The 22,068-nt window shown below is 44.6% G+C and overlaps 2 protein-coding genes across 5 annotated transcripts in view; one reads left to right on the plus strand and one right to left on the minus strand.

Annotated features, from left to right (window-relative positions):
* The window catches only part of TAF1A (TATA-box binding protein associated factor, RNA polymerase I subunit A), a 471,716-nt gene that overhangs the window by 103,653 nt on the left and 345,995 nt on the right, over positions 1–22,068 (minus strand). The gene's annotated exons all lie outside the window — the stretch shown is intronic.
* Positions 1–22,068, plus strand: part of MIA3 (MIA SH3 domain ER export factor 3) — a 94,627-nt gene that overhangs the window by 55,599 nt on the left and 16,960 nt on the right. For all 3 annotated transcript variants that reach the window (XM_075863366.1, XM_075863363.1, XM_075863365.1), the window contains exons 9-24: positions 1,318–1,406; positions 1,487–1,564; positions 2,867–2,977; positions 3,789–3,860; positions 4,267–4,371; positions 5,253–5,375; positions 7,102–7,216; positions 7,320–7,375; positions 13,296–13,386; positions 16,109–16,247; positions 17,199–17,300; positions 17,816–17,876; positions 17,996–18,031; positions 18,519–18,586; positions 20,048–20,145; positions 21,032–21,160. In XM_075863366.1, the coding sequence (XP_075719481.1) occupies positions 1,318–1,406; positions 1,487–1,564; positions 2,867–2,977; positions 3,789–3,860; positions 4,267–4,371; positions 5,253–5,375; positions 7,102–7,216; positions 7,320–7,375; positions 13,296–13,386; positions 16,109–16,247; positions 17,199–17,300; positions 17,816–17,876; positions 17,996–18,031; positions 18,519–18,586; positions 20,048–20,145; positions 21,032–21,160 (1,473 nt within the window). The remainder of the gene's footprint in view (positions 1–1,317; positions 1,407–1,486; positions 1,565–2,866; positions 2,978–3,788; positions 3,861–4,266; positions 4,372–5,252; positions 5,376–7,101; positions 7,217–7,319; positions 7,376–13,295; positions 13,387–16,108; positions 16,248–17,198; positions 17,301–17,815; positions 17,877–17,995; positions 18,032–18,518; positions 18,587–20,047; positions 20,146–21,031; positions 21,161–22,068) is intronic.

Raw genomic sequence — 22,068 nt, forward strand, 5'->3', positions numbered from 1 at the left:
TAGCTTTATGCTAATGAGTTTCTCAATGGACAAATGGGCGTGTTTTACTATATGACCAAGTGGGCGTTGTGGAGAGAAGTGTATGACGCTGACCAATCAGTGACCAATCAGCGTCATACACTTCTCTCCATTCATTTACACTGCCGATAGTGTTCTTACTAGATCACTATGTGCAGCCACATACACCCACATTAACGTTACTGAAGTGTCCTGACAGTGAATAGACATCACTACCAGTCAGGACGTGATGTCTATTCAGAATCCTGACACTTCGCTAACGTTTGTGTGAGATTTACAGAACTTCAAGCGTAATCTCGTGAGATTACCCTATAAATGACAGCCCAGCGTGATCTCGATATGCTGTGCTGTAAATCACACACAAACGTTAGCGAAGTATCAGGAGTCTGAATAGACATCACGTCCTGGTTGGCAGTGATGTCTATTAAGTGTCACGACACTTGAGAAACGTTATAGTGTGTGTATGTGGCTGCACATAGTGATCTAGTAAGAACACTACTGTGTAAATGAATGGAGAGAAGTGTATGACGCTGATTGGTCACTGATTGGTCAGCGTCATACACTTCTATTCACAACGCCCACTTGGTCATATAGTAAAACACGCCCAGTTGGTCATTAAGAAAGTCATTAGCATAAAGTTAATATAGGTCATAACTCCGTCAAAAATGATCGTTTTTCTAAATAAAAAACACTGCTGTGATCTACATTACAGCGCCGATCACATCATGTACAAGATAGGGCACATATAATGTGGTGACAGAGACTCTTTAAAAAAAACAAAAAACTTTTTTGTTAAAAAAAAATTATGAGCCCTAACTTTTTTATTTTTCCATAGGCTGCACTACTGAGACATTCTGATTTCTGTCCGGTGCAGTGTTGTCATGGGTACCTTTTTCGGCTTCAAATCACCATCTACATCAATATCTACATCTTGTACAGGGTCAAATATGTCTGGACATTTATGTGAATGGTGATTTGAATCCAGACCTCACCTGACAGTAAAAAAAAGTAGGGAACACTTTGTCAGAATCTCTCAGTAGTGCAGCCTCTGGCTACTGGGCCTCTAACTTCAAACGATTATATCTCGGCATAAAAGTAAGATATTAAAAAGCTGTTGTCACGTTTTAAGGGTGAGTTCACCGCGCCGCCAATGACCACCAATTTGCAAATGACAAAAACCATATGTTGGTGCGGTTTTTAGCTTTTATGTGTGATCTCACCCTAAATGTACATGAAAGGGTCCTGCAGAGTTTTCCTGTTTCATGACCACATGCAGCATTTTCTTACGTTCTCTTCCAGTGAATGAAAAGCAGCTTGCTGAGAAAATTGCGTTACTGATGAAAGAGAAAAGCGAAGCTCTGGAGAAAATCTCAGAGTTTGAAAAAAAGGTAAATTGATCAAACTGCGTGATGTGATGTTTGGTGCTTTGATATCCACTGCTGTTATTTCTCTGGTTGTTGCTCCGCAGATAAAAGAGGCCAAAGAGTCTGAGGGCATGACGCAGCAGAAGAACACGCACCTGCAGGAAGAGACTGCTGCACTCAAGGTAACCGCAGCCATTTAGATTTCTCCTAGACTGGACCCAGAACACGAAATATAAAGTGGATATCCACCTTTTCACACTATGTTGGTTTAGGGTATAACATTCTGTACTGATTCACTTTTTAGGGAGTCAGGGCTCCAATTATCTGATATGGAGTTAAATGAGAAAATTCTGGTTGCCTGCAGCCTCCACTAGAGGGAGCTGAATCCGTATTTTTTATATTGAGCTGTATGCATTTACCCACTAAGCTCCCTCTAGTGGTGCTTATAGGCAATCAGCAATGTATCATGTAACTTTATAGCAATGCAGCGTATTTGGAGCTCCGACTGCTATAAAAATATATTATAAATTAATCACCACAGAATTGTAAACATATTAGTAATACAATTTTTTTTTTTAAAAATAGGTGCTCAAGGGTGGAAATTCACTTTAAGCCTAATATCCTGGGTTTGTTCCTTCATAATACATCGGGAAATCAACAATTTTTTATTTTTATTTTTTTGTAAAAACATTACTGGGGCATTGGTGATGCTTTAGGGCAAGTTCACACCTGAGTTGGTATTTCCTTTGTTCTGCTTCTCTGACGGAGCAGAACAAAAGAAATACCAGAAGTGCCAGTTCTGTTGCACAACGGACACCATCGGAGCCTTGACTGTACCCATTGACTTTAATGGGCTACGTCAAGGTGCCCATGGTTTTACTGGAAACAATAGCGCAGCATGCTGTGCTATTTTTTTTCCGGTATTTTGGGCCAACTTTGTGATGGAAGCCCCTAACGGAGACTCCAATGCAGACTTGAATAGGTCTTTAAAGAGTTTGTCTGGTTTAGAAATCTGATTACATACTTATTAGAGTGTTTTGAGTTACTATATGGGACCTCCAGCAATTAACAGAAAAGGGAGCAGCTACAAAAAGCTCTGGATCACCCAGCATGTCTGTGCATAACGTGAACAACCCATTGATTTCAACGGGCATCTTGTAATGCTTCGCTTTCCCTCTGGTGGCGCTGCAGGGAAATGAAACACTTCCTTACAGGTTCCCCAACAGATTGCAACTGATCGCTAGGATTCCCAGCAGCAGCGCAACTTGTGACCCACTTCATTTTAAGGAACCCTTCTAACAAAAAAGAACTGTCGAAAGCTGAAAACCCATTTATTCATAGTCTTTGTGTATAGTGGGCTGTTCAGACCATAGAAAGGAGAGGTTTGTGCTGATCTTGTGGGAATCCGAAATCGGTGTTTAACTTCAGTAGATTGGTAAATGAGAAGACTGATGTAAAAACTCGTGCCTTCTTTTTTTTAACAGGTGACTATTAAGGAGATGAAGAACAGTAACAAGCAGTTAGATGCTCGAATGAGGAACTTGCTGCAAGAATCGGAATCTCAGAAAGAACAGAATAAGAGAAAACAGGAAATGGTGGGTAGTAAATGGGCTGCAAACGTTATTTCCGAGGTCAGGCTTGGCCTAGATGTAGGTAAATGATCTCCATATTTACTGCACTATTTCATGGTAAACGGTTTGGTTCCCTATGAAGTACAATCGATGTGGAGATAGTAAACCTATATCTGAAATTACTAAAGCAACTCAGGGAATCTGTCACGGTGACAACCCCATTTAACTTGGGGCATAACTAGTGTGAGACTTCTTTTTGGGGCTCCTTTAGGCAATATTAATCACTAGTGTACCCAAAAATGGTACCAAAAAAAAGTCAAACTAGTGCCACAAAAAAGGCTGATCACAAGCACCGCCAGCCTAACATTAGAAACCTTATGACCGTCGAAAAGCAGAGAAGCAAAGACAAAAAAAATGTTGGTCCTGAAAGGGGTATTCCCAACTCACACATTTATAGCATATGCACCGGACATGCCATGAAGGTGTGATGGGTGCGGGTCCCACCACCGAGACAGACACCCATGTACAGAACATTAATTCCCCTACCCCCGTCATGCCTGGTGAGGTGGCCGCTTGCTTTTCTGTTTTTTTTTTTTAACTCCCATAGAACGGAATGGAGAAAGCCGGGCGCAGGTGTTCTCCGTTCTCCACATAGGTGCGGCCTGCGCTATCACACATTTATGGGAAATCAATCATGTGGAGGCCAAAAATGGCCTGTTCTTCAAAGGGTTAATGTAATTGTCGAATAATATGTGATCAAATTATTTACAACAATTAGTCGAGAACTAAAACACTCCTTTTTTTTAAAAAAAAAAATTCTTTTTTTTTTTTCCAGATTTATGAAGGGCAGAAATCCGTAGAGATACTCAAAGAGCAGTTTGTGCAGAACTCGGCGGAACTTTCTGAGGCAAGTTCAAGTTTCCATTATTGGAAATCATTCGTTAATCCACTAGATTGATGATTTCTCACTTTGTTCAAACCACTACCAGGCAGCCGGATCTTTCCATTTAAGATCTTCTACATGCCAGAGCAGAAACCTGCTGACCAGTAGCGGCTCTCGCTCTGGCGGTCCTGGTCTGGCCATGTATTACATGGTCGGCCATTGATTTGAATGGTCACATTTCCCTTGTTTCAGCTGACTGCACATTTATCAGGGATCTTGGAAGACGGACCGACAGCAATCGGCTTATGGCCATGGTAGTTCTCCTATTAAAGTAGTTGTCTGCGATGATCAGCGGTTCTACCAAACACCAAAGTCAATGCTTTTATTTTTCCTGACTCATTTGGCCTAAAATCTTTATTCATTGTTTCAGCTGCAAATTGCTTTAAATGAAGCAAAAATGAAAGAGCAGAAGGTGCGCAGTGATCTCCGCATTATGCAGGAGGAGAATACCCGGCTGAAGGACAGGAAGCAGCAGGTACATTTGGAATGTCTCATTCATTATCTTCAGTGTCAGGATATTTGGCCTGAACAATTTTACATCTTCTTAAGAATTGAGGAATCTTTCACGTGGGTATTAATAGCTGAACTGCAGGATTTAACATCAGCAATGAAACTCGGCAGCACTAGGAAGTACCTGACCAAGTATGGATGACGGTATAGCTGACTCATAAATGGAATCTAACTTGGGGCGAAACAGGTGACGTGGTCTATGAAGCATATCTAGTAATGTACATAATACAAGGCACGTCATATAACGGGCGTTCAACATATAAATACAATAATCAAGAGGTATAAAAGGTCAAAGAAAGACGAAGAACGGGAAGAACGGGAAGATTGCAGCTCCGGTATTCTCATATACACTCACCCCAATATTCTCCTATATATCACATAGACCTCTGCGTTGGGGGCTCTGTTAGGGGCCTCCATCGCAGATCCGTCCAAAAATACTGGAAACAATAGTGCGGCGTGCTGCGATTTATTGTTTTTGGTAAAACTACAGGCACGGTTATAGTCAATGGGTTCTGTTGGCCGTCGGTGTTGTCCATGGTGCAACGGAAACGGCGCTTCCGTTTTTTCCCTTGTTCTGCTCTGATGGAGCAGAACGAGGGAATGGCGAGCGCAGGTGTGAACCGACCCTAAATGACCTCTCCCTACAATAACATTTCCTTCTTCAGCAGATCATCGGTATAATGTTTGTGTTGGCGTCCTGATTTGCAGCCTGTTATGCCATTTACACGTCCTCTAGTCAGTGAAATACATCGCGGCATCTGCAAGTTGGTTTCCTTTCAGGGCGTCTTGTGAAGCATCGTCCTCTCAAGATGAAGCGATACTTATTTACATGTTTTTGTTTTTTAGCTTCTGAAAGAAGCCGATGGATGGAGTGAGAGGCAGCGGGAACTTGATGAGCAAATCCAGCTCCAGCAGAAATCTCACAAAGATCTGGAGGAAGCGCTGGCCTACAAAGAGAATGAGATCGAGGTAAAGTGTTTTCTTTAGTTCTTTTTAGTTCTCACTTCACCAACGATCCTTCTAGTCAGGGGCAGACATACCACATGTACGACCTGTGCAGTCGCACAGGTGCCCAGTAGGTAAGGAGCTTCACACATAAATAGCGCTCTCCTATTAGAAAAATATTGTGCTGTTTTTGCTTATAGGAGCTATCAAGGAATAAAGCCGACTCCTACTTCTAAATAGTGTATTTATGAGGTCCCCCCCCCCCCCCATCCCTCTCAGCAGTCACTGACGGGCTGCAGTGTGTCTGCATGTATTTACAATTCGTTGATCACTACGGACAGGAGTGGAGGGAGCCGTTGGGGCTAATAGGAGAGCGGACCTGTCCCCATACTATGAACACAATCTGCTAACAGATCCACTGAAAAGTAGCTTCCTACTGTCTATATAAATATATAAGAAACTGAGCTAATGCCTTGAATGGCTCACAATGGATGGTGGATTGTTTGAGACAATTATGGGGGATCCTCTATGCTAAGCTATTAAGAGTAAGGGGCCCATATATTATTCTTGCATCGGGGTCTCTGGTATCTGTGTCCGCCCCTGCGGTTATATACAACCAGGGTAACCTTTGTGTGGGGTTTGTCTACTCGCTCCATGGTTGTGTGGGTGTCCTACACTCCAGCAGATGTTTTGTGGTTTATTGATATGAAATGGAGCCTACTGTGTGTGTGTGTGTGTGTGTGTCCGTGTGTGTCCGTGTGTGTGTGTGTGTGTCCGTGTCCGTCCCCTACTGGGACAGTGAATCTGATCCGTGTAAAGCGCTGGGGGATAGGTCACAGCACATTCACTTTTCAATGAACGCCAGTGCACGCCACAGGTTATTACCACTTAAAGAGACTGTTGCCAGTTTTATCATTTCCCTATCCCCTACTTAATCTAATAGGCGCTTTGATGCTGATAACTCCTGTGTAACTTGTTTTTTTTTTTTTTTAAACGTTTATTTCCAAAGTTATGTTCTTTTTTTAGACTTAGGCCCGATGCACACGAAAGTGCTTTTGCGGCCGCAATTCCCCCAAAAATCCACGGGAGAATTGCGGCCCCATTCATTCCTATGGGGCCATGCACACGACCGTGGTTTCCACAGCAGCCTGGACCGCCGAAAGAACGGACAAGCCTTATTACGGCCGTGTTCTGCGGTCCAGGCTCATAGCAAATAATGGCCGCGGTCACGTGCACATAGCTACAGTTGACTGCATGAGGCCTTATGCTAATTTTGTCTTAATGGCCAACTGGGCGGTAATTTTCTTTTTACCATGCCATGTATGGTCCGTCTTCCGTCGCTCTGGTGAAGGAACTGCGGCAGGAAGTGACATCACAGCGTGATCTTTCGATTCTAGCTGAGATCACGCTTGGCTGGACTGCAGAGAAGTGTATGGCAATGATTGGTCAGCGTCATACAGTTTTCTATACAACGCCCACATGGTAAAAGGAAAATAACTGCCCATTTGGCTATTAAGACAAAATTAGCATAAGTCTAAAAAAAGAACATAACGTTGGAAAAAATAAACTTATTTGAAAAAACAAGTTACCCGGGAGTTATCGGCATCAAAGCTCCTATTGGATTAGGTAGGAGATAGAGAGGAGATAAACTGGTGACCGGGTCTCTAAGTACATGCATTGGAAAAGAGAAATGAGCCACGCTTTGCCGTTCTGTATAGACGTGATCTAACCTGATGTCTGATGTCCGCAGGTCCTGACTAACTGCATCATGCAGCTGAAGCAGCTCGAAGAGGATTCTGGTGCAGGAGACGACGGCAGCTGGAAGCCGGCGGGAGAAGTGGAGCTGGAAAATGGAGAAGTACCAGGTGATTGATGGCTCAGTATATACAGCGTGCTATATATATCTATAGATGTTATGTCAGTGATTTGTGTGCCTGCAATAAGCTCAGCGTTCACCTGTATTTCCAGAAAAACGCAAAGAAAACATGAAGATGCAAATAAAACAAATGATGGACGTTTCAAGGGTAATGCTGTTTTTCGGCACTTTTCTTTGATTATGTTTTCTTCATTGTATTATGTTTACTGCAAACTAGATTCAACCTGTGTATTGTTTCAGAAAAGAAGTGATCACAAGGTACAGATTTGATTTTAGTTTAATTCATGACGTCTCAAACAGATAAACCCTCGTCGATGGGGGGGGGGGTCGCAACATAGTGTAATGCTCTTTACAGCAGCTCTTGCTAATAGCGGGTGTCCTAATTGGTCGACCCTTGTCTATGAGGGCCATATGCGCTTATAGGCTATATGAGAAGGTTGCTTATTTTGGATGACCTGTTTAAATTGAACCTGGCAGATCTCCCGACATTTTAGTAAATACTTGTATTCCCTATGATACAGTAGCTCTGCGTTGTGCCATTTCTCTGTTATTCCTCCGGGAAATGTATGAATACACTTTTATAAATTGGTTGTTCTCATTTTCCTTGTCAATTGTGTATATCCCTACACAGTCTGACATTATCTGCACTGACTGGATAGTGTCATATTGTGTAGAGACTCAACCCGTTGTCAGGGGGAATGGTAACACCAAATTATTTCATGAAGAATTCAAGTGTTTATTAAAACAGACATATCAGGAGAGTGGACAGCTCCTCTATACTACACCACACAGGAGAGCTGAGAAATCCTCTATACTACACCACACAGGAGAGCTGACAGCTCCTCTATACTACACCACACAGGAGAGCTGACAGCTCCTCTATACTACACCACACAGGAGAGCTGAGAAATCCTCTATACTACACCACACAGGAGAGCTGACAGCTCCTCTATACTACACCACACAGGAGAGCTGACAGATCCTCTATACTACACCACACAGGAGAGCTGACAGATCCTCTATACTACACCACACAGGAGAGCTGACAGCTCCTCTATACTACACCACACAGGAGTGCTGACAGATCCTCTATACTACACCACACAGGAGAGCTGACAGCTCCTCTGTACTACACCACACAGGAGAGCTGACAGCTCCTCTGTACTACACCACACAGGAGAGCTGACAGCTCCTCTATACTACACCACACAGGAGTGCTGACAGATCCTCTATACTACACCACACAGGAGAGCTGACAGCTCCTCTGTACTACACCACACAGGAGAGCTGACAGCTCCTCTGTACTACACCACACAGGAGAGCTGACAGCTCCTCTATACTACACCACACAGGAGTGCTGACAGATCCTCTATACTACACCACACTGGAGAACTGACAGCTCCTCTATACTACACCACACAGGAGAGCTGACAGATCCTCTATACTACACCACACAGGAGAGCTGACAGCTCCTCTATACTACACCACACAGGAGAGCTGACAGATCCTCTATACTACACCACACAGGAGAGCTGACAGATCCTCTATACTACACCACACAGGAGAGCCGACAGATCCTCTATACTACACCACACAGGAGAGCTGACAGCTCCTCTATACTACACCACACAGGAGAGCTGACAGATCCTCTATACTACACCACACAGGAGAGCTGACAGATCCTCTATACTACACCACACAGGAGAGCTGACAGCTCCTCTATACTACACCACACAGGAGAGCTGACAGCTCCTCTATACTACACCACACAGGAGAGCTGAGAAATCCTCTATACTACACCACACAGGAGAGCTGACAGCTCCTCTATACTACACCACACAGGAGAGCTGACAGCTCCTCTATACTACACCACACAGGAGAGCTGACAGCTCCTCTATACTACACCACACAGGAGAGCTGACAGCTCCTCTATACTACATCACACAGGAGAGCTGACAGATCCTCTATACTACACCACACAGGAGAGCTGACAGCTCCTCTATACTACATCACACAGGAGAGCTGACAGCTCCTCTGTACTACACCACACAGGAGAGCTGACAGATCCTCTATACTACACCACACAGGAGAGCTGACAGATCCTCTATACAACACCACACAGGAGAGCTGACAGCTCCTCTATACTACACCACACAGGAGAGCTGACAGCTCCTCTATACTACACCACACAGGAGAGCTGAGAAATCCTCTATACTACACCACACAGGAGAGCTGACAGCTCCTCTATACTACACCACACAGGAGAGCTGACAGCTCCTCTATACTACACCACACAGGAGAGCTGAGAAATCCTCTATACTACACCACACAGGAGAGCTGACAGCTCCTCTATACTACACCACACAGGAGAGCTGACAGCTCCTCTATACTACACCACACAGGAGAGCTGACAGCTCCTCTATACTACACCACACAGGAGAGCTGACAGCTCCTCTATACTACATCACACAGGAGAGCTGACAGATCATCTATACTACACCACACAGGAGAGCTGACAGCTCCTCTATACTACATCACACAGGAGAGCTGACAGCTCCTCTGTACTACACCACACAGGAGAGCTGACAGCTCCTCTATACTACACCACACAGGAGAGCTGACAGCTCCTCTATACTACACCACACAGGAGAGCTGACAGCTCCTCTATACTACACCACACAGGAGAGCTGACAGCTCCTCTATACTACACCACACAGGAGAGCTGACAGATCCTCTATACTACACCACACAGGAGAGCTGACAGCTCCTCTATACTACACCACATAGGAGAGCTGACAGCTGCTCTATACTACACCACACAGGAGAGCTGACAGCTCCTCTATACTATACCACACAGGAGAGCTGACAGCTGCTCTATACTACACCACACAGGAGAGCTGACAGCTCCTCTATACTACACCACACAGGAGAGCTGACAGCTCCTCTATACTACACCACACAGGAGAGCTGACAGCTCCTCTATACTACACCACACAGGAGAGCTGACAGATCCTCTATACTACACCACACAGGAGAACTGACAGCTCCTCTATACTACACCACACAGGAGAACTGACAGCTCCTCTATACTACACCACACAGGAGAGCTGACAGCTCCTCTATACTACACCACACAGGAGAGCTGACAGCTCCTCTATACTACACCACACAGGAGAGCTGACAGCTCCTCTATACTACACCACACAGGAGAGCTGACAGCTCCTCTATACTACACCACACAGGAGAGCTGACAGCTCCTCTATACTACACCACACAGGAGAGCTTGCAGATCCTTTATACTACACCACACAGGAGAGCTGACAGCTCCTCTATACTACACCACACAGGAGAGCTGACAGCTCCTCTATACTACACCACACAGGAGAGCTGACAGCTCCTCTATACTACACCACATAGGAGAGCGGACAGCTGCTCTATACTACACCACACAGGAGAGCTGACAGACCCTCTATACTACATCACACAGGAGAACTGACCGCTCCTCTATACAACACCACACAGGAGAGCTGACAGCTCCTCTATACTACACCACACAGGAGAGCTGACAGCTCCTCTATACTACACCACACAGGAGAACTGACAGCTCCTCTATACTACACCACACAGGAGAGCTGACAGCTCCTCTATACTACACCACACAGGAGAGCTGACAGCTCCTCTATACTACACCACACAGGAGAGCTGACAGCTCCTCTATACTACACCACACAGGAGAGCTGACAGCTCCTCTATACTACACCACACAGGAGAACTGACAGCTCCTCTATACTACACCACACAGGAGAACTGACAGCTCCTCTATACTACACCACACAGGAGAGCTGACAGCTCCTCTATACTACACCACACAGGAGAGCTGACAGCTCCTCTATACTACACCACACAGGAGAGCTGACAGCTCCTCTGTACTACACCACACAGGAGAGCTGACAGATCCTCTGTACTACACCACACAGGAGAGCTGACAGATCCTCTGTACTACACCACACAGGAGAGCTGACAGATCCTCTGTACTACACCACACAGGAGAGCTGACAGATCCTCTGTACTACACCACACAGGAGAGCTGACAGATCCTCTGTACTACACCACACAGGAGAGCTGACAGATCCTCTGTACTACACCACACAGGAGAGCTGACAGCTCCTCTGTACTACACCACACAGGAGAGCTGACATCTCCTCTGTACTACACCACACAGGAGAGCTGACAGCTCCTCTGTACTACACCACATAGGAGAGCTGACAGCTGCTCTATACTACACCACACAGGAGAGCTGACAGCTGCTCTATACTACACCACACAGGAGAGCTGACAGCTCCTCTATACTACACCACACAGGAGAGCTGACAGCTCCTCTGTACTACACCACACAGGAGAGCTGACAGCTCCTCTGTACTACACCACACAGGAGAGCTGACGGATCCTCTATACTACACCACACAGGAGAGCTGACAGATCCTCTATACTACACCACATAGGAGAGCTGACAGCTGCTCTATACTACACCACACAGGAGAGCTGACAGCTCCTCTATACTACACCACACAGGAGAGCTGACAGCTGCTCTATACTACACCACACAGGAGAGCTGACAGCTCCTCTATACTACACCACACAGGAGAGCTGACAGCTCCTCTATACTACACCACACAGGAGAGCTGACAGCTCCTCTATACTACACCACACAGGAGAGCTGACAGCTCCTCTATACTACACCACACAGGAGAGCTGACAGCTCCTCTATACTACACCACACAGGAGAGCTGACAGATCCTCTATACTACACCACACCACACAGGAGAGCTGACAGCTCCTCTATACTACACCACACAGGAGAGCTGACAGCTCCTCTATACTACACCACACAGGAGAGCTGAGAGCTCCTCTATACTACACCACATAGGAGAGCTGACAGATCCTCTATACTACACCACACAGGACACCTGACAGATCCTCTATACTACACCACACAGGAGAGCTTGCAGATCCTTTATACTACACCACACAGGAGAACTGACAGATCCTCTATACTACACCACACAGGAGAGCTGACAGCTCCTCTATACTACACCACACAGGAGAACTGACAGATCCTCTATACTACACCACACAGGAGAGCTGACAGCTCCTCTATACTACACCACACAGGAGAGGTGACATATCCTCTATACTACACCACACAGGAGAGCTGACAGATCCTCTATACTACACCACACAGGAGAGCTGACAGATCCTCTATACTACACCACACCACACAGGAGAGCTGACAGCTCCTCTATACTACACCACACAGGAGAGCTGACAGCTCCTCTATACTACACCACACAGGAGAGCTGAGAGCTCCTCTATACTACACCACATAGGAGAGCTGACAGATCCTCTATACTACACCACACAGGACACCTGACAGATCCTCTATACTACACCACACAGGAGAGCTTGCAGATCCTTTATACTACACCACACAGGAGAACTGACAGATCCTCTATACTACACCACACAGGAGAGCTGACAGCTCCTCTATACTACACCACACAGGAGAACTGACAGATCCTCTATACTACACCACACAGGAGAGCTGACAGCTCCTCTATACTACACCACACAGGAGAGCTGACAGCTCCTCTATACTACACCACACAGGAGAACTGACAGATCCTCTATGCTACACCACACAGGAGAACTGACCGATCCTCTATACTACACCACACAGGAGAGCTGACAGATCCTCTATACTACACCACACAGGAGAGCTGACAGATCCTCTTTACTACACCACACAGGAGAGCTGACCGCTCCTCTATACTACACCACACAGGAGAGCTGACAGATCCTCTATACTACACCACACAGGAGAGCTGACAGCTCCTCTATACTACACCACACAGGAGAGCTGACAGATCCTCTATACTACACCACACAGGAGAGCTGACAGATCCTCTTTACTACACCACACAGGAGAGCTGACCGCTCCTCTATACTACACCTAGTCAATGACTTAGCTGATATTTGTGTTTGATGTTTCCCTTGAATTTTTCTGTTAGGTAAAAACAACACTGTCGATCATCGAGGAAGAGAAAGATTTGTATCAGAGGAAACTTACAGATGAGGTTTCTGCACGGCATGACCTGGAAGGTACGATGGAAAAGTGAAAAACATAAATCATAATGGTAAATTAAGAACTTACTAGTGATCCAAAGAGATGCCATGTTCACAGTCTAAAGAAACCCCTAGAACCGTAGTTCCCAACTAGGCATCCCTTAAACCTGATGAGGTTCCTCAGAACACAGCAGCAAGACCTGTCACTTAACAGTAGAGATGCTTCAACGGTTTTTCTGGGAGTGTAATATTAATGGCCTATCTTTTAGTATAAGCCATCAATATCAGATCTGTCTGGGTCCGGCTCTCGGCACCTCCACCGATCAGTTGTACATTTGGTAGTGGCTGTGCCTGGGACTGTTCATAGTAGTTCAGTCTTACTCAAGTAAATGGGACTAAGCTGCAATACCAGGCGCAGACACTACCAAATGAATGGCGCTGTGCCTGGGGTAAACAATAAAGATGACATGGCGCTCATTGGTTCCTCACCGACCTCTCAACTTTTTTTGGGGTGTAAAAGAAAAAAATAACAGCAATTTCTCCACTTTTTTTGCGTCTTTACTTTACGCCGTTTACCGTGTGGTATAAATAACAACATAATAACTTTATTCAGCGGGTCGTTACGATTGCGTCAATACCAAATTTATATACTTTTCTTATGTTTTACTACTTTTACACAGCAAAAACACACTTTGTTTTCAAAATTCCGTTTTTGTTTCTCCATATTTGAGGAGCCATAACTTTTTTTTTTTATTTTTCCGCCGATGCAGCTGTATGAAGGCTTTTTTTTTTTGTGGGATGACTTGTACTTTCTATCGGTACCATTTTGGAGTACATGTGACTTTGTTTGATCACTTTTTATCACATTTTTTTGAATGTAGGATGAACAGAAAGCAGCACTTCTGGCAGTGGTTTTTATAAAAAATTTTTACAGCGTTCTCCGAGTGGTCTAAATAGCTTTATAGTTTGGGTCGTTACGGACGCGGCGATACCAAATATGTGTAACTTTTTTTTAATCAAGTATTTTGTAAGGGGGAAAAGTGGGTTTTTCTTCTTTTTTTTTTTCACTTAATTATTTCTGAATAACTTTTACTAGTCCCAGTGTCAGGGTCATGCCCTAGCAGGCATCCTCTACAGGCAGACCTGGGGGCCTTTATTAGGCCCCCGGCTGCTATAGAAGACACTGGCACCCTGAGATCCCATAGCATAGCAGGGTGCCAGTGTGGTGAGAGAGGCAGCTCCCCCCCCCCCTCCAAAACCACTTTTGAGCGCTGCATCTAAGGGGTTAAACGGGTGGATTTTGATCCGACCGCTCGAGCAGCGATTCCCCAAGTTGTCGGCTACAGGGAGTTTTAACTGCTCCCGGCGCTGTAGATTAATTCTGATGCAGCTCCGTGAAAAGGCGTATGCATCAGAATAAAGCTCATTAGTGGCCGCCGTGAAAAAGCGTATTGGCGGTCACTAACGGGTTTAAGATGGTTTAGCAAAACCGTCATCACATCTAAGCCAAAATACGGTGCAAAGCAAGAATTGTAGAATGCTTTACTCTCCTGTACACCAAATTCATCACGTTTTGTGTTGAATTTTGGAGATCTTCAACTAATTGGCGCACAGTGACCACCAGAACCAGTTGGTACTAGTAATGTTATATTTTTTGATTTGCAATAATTCCCAACAGAACATTTTTCTAGAATATTTAAAAAAAAATATATATATATTAACACTTTATTTTGTTTTTAGAAGTTCAACCTAACTACTTACCCACACTTGACATAAATGTACGTCATAATCAGGGGGGTGGGATCATGGCGTGGGCTTCTGGGCAAAAAAATAAATAAAAGCTCTAGTGCGGCTATGTCGTCGGAAAAATTCTATGGCTTTTGGAAAGCCGGAAGGAAAAAAGTAAAATGATGAAAATGAAAAATGGGTGCAGCAGCAGCAAGGGTTTAAGGCAGTACTCTGCTTTGAACAATCTCTGTTTGTTAAAAGGATTCTCAGATCATAAGCTGATCGCAGGATGTCCTGATGCTGGAACCCTTACCGATCAGCTGTAAACTGTGGATGAACCAGGCAGCAGGTGTTCAGTTTCCCTGCAGCGCCACCACAGGTGAAATGACGCATTACATAGTTCTTGTTGAAATCAGTGAACTGTCTATGTAATACGCAGCTGTACAGGTCCTTCACAGAAAAAGAAACTCTGTTTGTAGCCGCTATCCACTGGCTAATAGTTGACAGTCCTAAAGCCGGGGGATTAACTCCGAATTCCCTCAGAGTATTTTAAAATTGTTTTTCTAAACTAGCGCCCTCCAATAAGCAAGTTTAAGTTAAAAGTTTCTTCATGAAGTTTACAGCCTATCCTCAGGAAGCGATTCACAGTCTGGTTCTTCTGGATAGAATAATCTGTTCACTTGTTGGAAAATTCTCACGTGTTGCCCCAATTTTCTAGTATTGCCATAGAAAGGGTAAGGGTCACACCTCTATGTACCGTCAGCGAGATGTATTTCTGGAGCTGACGGTGTACGGCTGCAGGAAAAGGATGGCTTACTACAGCCGGTGTAGGATCATTTCCTCTTCAGCCTCCCACAACTTCTCCAGACCAAACCCTGGTGGTGCGTGGAGCATCTTTCCTCTGTTCCCATGTTAATAAGCTAGTACTGCCCTAGTCAATGAGAGGGGGAGGGGCGGGGGCTATTAACTGTTTACAGCTTTTTCCCCTGAGAAAATAACTAAAATCTAAATTTCTCTATTTCTTATCCAGAGCAAATTAAGCAACTCCAGCACAACACCAGCTCTCTGCACTCTGAGAAGACACGACTGGACAACGAATGCAAAACCCTGCGCCAGAAAGTGGAAATCCTCACTGAGCTTTATCAGCAGAAGGAGATGGCGCTGCAGAAGTAAGTACTATGATTGCGCCGCCCGTATCTCTACTAGAGACCTTCTATTATTATAATTCTAGGAACGTCCAGATTCATTTACAGCATCGGACGGGTTTCAGGGATCGTGTTTTCATCCCCCCCCCCCCACGCAAAATAACCCACAAAAGCTTTTCAACCTAATGCTTTGTCTTTTTGGCTGCGGTTTCGAAAAGTGCATAAACGTATGTGGTTCCATCTTTGTTCCATTTTTATTCTGATTTCGTATTTGATTTTCTTACACCACGGTTTCTCAAACTTTTTCTACTGGGCCCTCACCAGCCTGAAAATAGTGACGCTTGGCCCTCTCCCAAAATTAAAATGTTGCGCAATTTACCATTCACTTGTTTTCTAAACCCAGTAAAAAATAAAATAAGCACTAAGAGTCCATTATGTTTAGAGAGGAGAAAGGACTGTGTGTAAATGGCCAATTCACCTCCCTTACGGTACTTCTTTATAACCGCGACAATCCTATAACTGTGTGATACTTCAGCTCCGCCCATTACGTGAACGGAGCTGCAGTACCAGACACTGCGGCACCGACATTTGTGTCCGTAATGCAATAAAGGGCCACAGTGCTCCACAGGAGACTGCTGCACACGTGTCACATTGATCGCCGATCCTAAGGGTCGGCCATCAATTTTTCCATAATTGTCTTCAATCAATTTTCTGTAGGGCCCTTTTACTCCGCACAATTATTGGGCAAACGAGCGTTTACGAAACGCTCGTTCCCAATAATTGCCCTGCGTAAACAGGGCAATGATCAGCTGATGAACGAGCGAAGCTGATTGTATCGTTTACGCAGCCTCGCATATTATCGTTGTCAGCAGCGCATCACCTTGTGTAAATATGTGCTGCAGACATGATGGAAATGTATGGGGACGAGCGATCCTGAGATCCATAATTGATTGTTGTCTTATTTCCCTCATCCAGAAAACTGACCCAGGAGGAGTATGAGAGGCAAGAAAAGGAGCAGAAGTTATCGGTAGCGGATGAAAAAGCCATCATTGCCAGCGACGAAGTAAAAATCTACAAGTACGTTCTTCCACCTCCTCACTGGTAGAGGACGGGTTCTGTCTATTAGCTGCCCACATTATAACGTCCGTCCATGTTGCTGCATGTATGGCCCAGAAAATGAGCCCAATTATTCACCTCAGTCATGCGGAGTTTGCTGGAGATATTGGGCGCTTCAGATAAATGGGAACATTCAATATCGAACACACAGATTTATTCTACACGTGCGAGGATCTCTGAACAATTAGTAGGAAATGATGAGATATGGGCACATAATTGGTCTGATGTTGGGCCGGCCTGTATAGAAGATCTTCCCAGGGATTATTTACTGCCACATATAAGAGCAATGATATGAGATGATATTTGTATGGCAAAGGCTCCGTTCTCGTAGAATCCTATGAATCTTGTATTAGATGGAAATGTATGTTTTACTTCATGTTCCTGTCATACTTGAGCTGAACACGTTCACATTCACTCAGCTGGTGAGGGATCATGATGTGCGCTGATCTTTTATAATATATCTGCTCATATAACAGGCAGCGCATTCAAGAAATGGAAGAGGAGCTGCAAAAAACCGAGAGATCCTTTAAGAATCAGGTAACGTGATCTATACAAGTCATGAATCTCTTATTTATGGATTATCTGTCTTTATAAAGCACCGCCGTGCATAGACCGGATTACCAGATATTTTTTATTTTTTTTTGTTCCCTTATAAGATTGCAAGTCATGAAAAAAAGGCGCATGAAAACTGGGTGAGTACGAAAAAGGAGACCTTTTTAATCAACACTTATTGCTAAACACTATTTAAACCAGTTGAGGACCGCGCACCTTATTTAATGTCACATGGTTCTGGGCTTTAAACCTGCGCCATTGTAACTTTATGGCACGAGTTTAAAGCTCCTGCAATGTAGCTGGAGCAGGTCAGGTGTCCAGCGGTCAGACTCTGTTGGTTCTGTTTTTGGCTCAATGCCGCTGCTTATATCGGACCCATCGATCACTTGAAAGCCGGGTGCCCCCCCCGGGTACAACAAAGCTGCTGGGTTGTAGCAGGAAGTGATCAGCTACGTGTGTGTGCGGTCTTCATGAGATCTCCACGAAAAAACACCATCGCCATAGCCTCCGCTTTCACCTGAGATAATACATATTATATGTCAAAACAACCTAGACTAAGGGAACCCGTATCCTGCCATATGTGGGTATAGGCGTTGTACGATAATTTGTCATTGTTATGTTCACCAGCTCACGGCTCGTACGGCAGAAAGGACCCTGGCGGAAGAGAAGCGAGAGTGTGCAAATCTAAGGCAGAAGTGAGTGTTTTTACTGACAACTTTTTCTCTTCATAAAATTGGTACAAGACTAGTTTGATAGAAGCACAAAACTTGTTTTTGTTGGATTGTGATTTTATAACAAAAAATTATAATAAAAAATATGCTGAATGCTGTTTATGTTGGATGCTCTGCGGATCAGGGGGAAGGAATAATCCGATCTATGAGATATTTCTCTCTACAGTCTCTGTTACCGCTGTGTTGTTGATCAGGGGAAGAATATCAATGGTGACGACAATCCCCAACAGATCATAGGTACAGGGACCGCTAGGGACAGGATTTGGACAAGCAGCAGATCTCAGCTTTACCTCACGCAGAGTTTTTTGGCGCTGTTTTTGACGCAGAAACCGTGACGGAAACCACGCAAGAAAATGTCCGAAATTGCCTCCCATTGATTTCAATGAGAGGCGGAGGAGTTTTTTTTGCCTACGAGCATAAAAAATACAGCGACAGAGAAAGCGTTTTACGCTGTGTTTTTTGCTCGCGGCGCTCAGCGGCCCTGCCTGAAAAATTCCTGAAAGGTTTGAGACAGATTTTTCTGCCTGCAAAAGACTCTGAACTACAAAATTCAAAAGACGAGGCAGCACATCCAAAATAACAGGAATTTATTTACCCACCAATGTGACGTTTCAGTCCAACACAACACAGGGTGGAGGAAGGTCCTGTTGGACTGAAACGTCGCATTTGTGGGTAAATAAATTCCTGTTATTTTGGATGTGCTGCCTCGCCTTTTGAATTTTGCGGTCTCCATTCATGGGACCTTGGATCAGGTTCCTGTAAGGCTTGCACCCATTATACTACATTGTATTTTTCTCCGGTGCTGTGGTCATTCCTTTTTCCAGCTATCTGTGTGAACTAGGCCTTAGGCTGGATTTACACGGGACGGAAATACTGCAGACGCTCCGCGTGGAGATTACAATCCCAACTATGTGGATGAGATTTGAACAAATCTCATCCACATGCTGCTTAACATTTTCTGGATGATTTCCTAATCCTCAGCGTGCCCCTTCTGTTCTGTATGTTTCCACAGAAATCCACCACAAAATCCACATGTAACACGTGCAGATTTTGTCGTGGACACTCTGCAGAAAATCCGCAGCATTTTCATCCGGTGTGAATCCAGCCCAATTCTCAGGTTTTGAGTGGAGATATTTTTGGTTTGTGTCCTGTCCGTTCATGCTTCAATTCTGAGATTCCAGAAGACAGTCATTCTATAACCATCTTCTATAACCATGATCTCCAGTTGTTGCGAAACTATAACTCCCAGCATGCCTTGACTGCTTGTCAGGGTATGCTGGGAGTTGTAGTTTTGCAACAGCTGAAGACCAGTGCTGTATATTCAGCCTATAGTTTGTAGAGCTTTAGGAAACCTTACAATATGAAGTACTTTGGATATCTGAAGATGTAAATCTTACTGCAATTGTATCTATATTCCCGTTACAGATTCATTGAAGTAAACCAAAGGATTGTGGCTCTCCAGAGGCCGTCCATAGTCAAACCAACTCCAGGAAGACCTGAACACCAGCCCCCACCAAGGAGAGGTACGATCCGTCCCTCTGACAACTCCTTATTTTCTGTTCTGATTAAAGGGCTTTTGCTCTTTGGACTTGCTAGTAGGGTCCCATGGCAATAAGCCGATCACAAAGTGTCCTCCTGCTGGGACCCCGAACGATCAGCTGTGATCTGTGGTTAAACCTGACAGTAAGTGTTGAATTTCTCTGCAGCGCCATCACAGGGGAAACTAAGCATTACAGTGCACATTAATATCAATGTGTTGTCTTTGTAATTACAGGACAGGTCCTCCAGAGAGAGACGCTCTATGTAACCGCTCTCCACTCTGGCCAAGAGATGAGGATCCCAAACAGAGGACCCCCCTCTATTAACTCAAAATTCCTAATATGGGTGTTTTTCTAAACTGGGCAACCCCTTTTAGTTTCAAAATACATATTTTATGTGAATAAGAGCTTAGTTTTTCTAGTCCAGAGCTCCAAGTCACCCGCATAGACATAGTCACGTGATAAAATTCTGCCTGCCTTCAGCCTCCACTAGGGGGAGTTTAGGAGCCTACCCCATGCTGCTTAGTTGCATTTATTGTACAAATAAATGCAAAAGGCTCTCAAGGCGCCCCTAGTGGTGGTTGTAGGCAGCCATCATTTTATCGGCCATGTTACTACAAATAAATTCACTTGCTACTTTAATTTAATTAAAATATCTGCTCCCTTTACATTATGGGAGCGCCCCCCCCCCCTCGCTAGCTGTGGCCGCATGCAGCAGCGGCTCAGCCTGTACATGGCCCCCTCTCGTTGTATGAAGCACGGCTGTGCGAATATAATCGCAAGGTATAATTTATCACATACACTGTTATGTACCAGCATTTCACTAGTCACAATTCTTTCATATTTCACTTTTTCTCCATTTTAATTGCAGGTACCCTGAGTAGAGACGGCTCTTTTGGCCCTTCACCAGTAAGTGGGGGGGCACCTTCCCCTCCGATAATGATGGATGTGTCCGTACGATCCGCTTCAGCCAACCTTAGCCGATCAGAGGACTTGAAAGGTTAGTTCCCCACGAATACACAGAAAATATGCAGTTATGTGCAAGGCGCTGTACAATAATCTGTTGTAAAAAACAAACCTTTGTATTGATCCCGACTTGTAGTCTGTATTATATATCCGTATTCTGCTTGCTCGTATTGAAAACTGTCAACAAGCTTGTCGACAGACACACCCCTAACGGTTGAGCTCCTTTATTGCAAAGCGACTGTTGTGTCTTTTGTGTTAGATTAAGATTACAATTAACAGAATGCAAATGGCCAGAGTAAACTCTAGGCAGACACTGCACCAGAAGAGGATGCTGAGAGATTTCCAACCTGAAGCTTGCAGAATTGTGAATGCAGCTCTGGAGTATCATACAGGCTGTAACTCCGAATCGGTAGAAGTTAATTAATGTCATGTATTTACGAAGTGACCCAACTACTCATATTGAGCCGATATATGTATTTATGAACTAAAGAAGCTGTACACTTATCGGAGGGATCGTGTTTTCCGTATGAGGCGTGGGAACGAGAATCAGTCCAAATTCATTAACCCATTGAATCTCACAGCAACTGCTGATCTGGGGGGAGACATCTGACACGTCTTGGCTTTGCTGGAGTTTGTATTTTGTTTGATACTCCTTCATGACCTCACCCACAAAGCTTGTTGATCGATGATGCGGTCGTGTTGACTCTGCAGCGAACCGTCTGGCAGGAAAGAAACCGGGGGGGGGGGGGGGGGGGGGGATGTTGGCAGAACAAATATAGAACTAAACCTCTGTCCCAAATTACTTTCCTAAATTACAGTCACTCCTTCAGTTCAGTAAAGGGTCACATGTCCCAGGATCTCATGAAATAAATCATCTGTTTTTCCAGATTTAGATCTTGTGTCTGCTGCCCATTTAAAATTAAGACCACAAAGATGTCGTAT

The sequence above is a fragment of the Rhinoderma darwinii genome, chromosome 4 (assembly GCF_050947455.1).
Source record: "Rhinoderma darwinii isolate aRhiDar2 chromosome 4, aRhiDar2.hap1, whole genome shotgun sequence".
NCBI classification, from domain to species: Eukaryota; Metazoa; Chordata; class Amphibia; order Anura; family Rhinodermatidae; genus Rhinoderma; species Rhinoderma darwinii.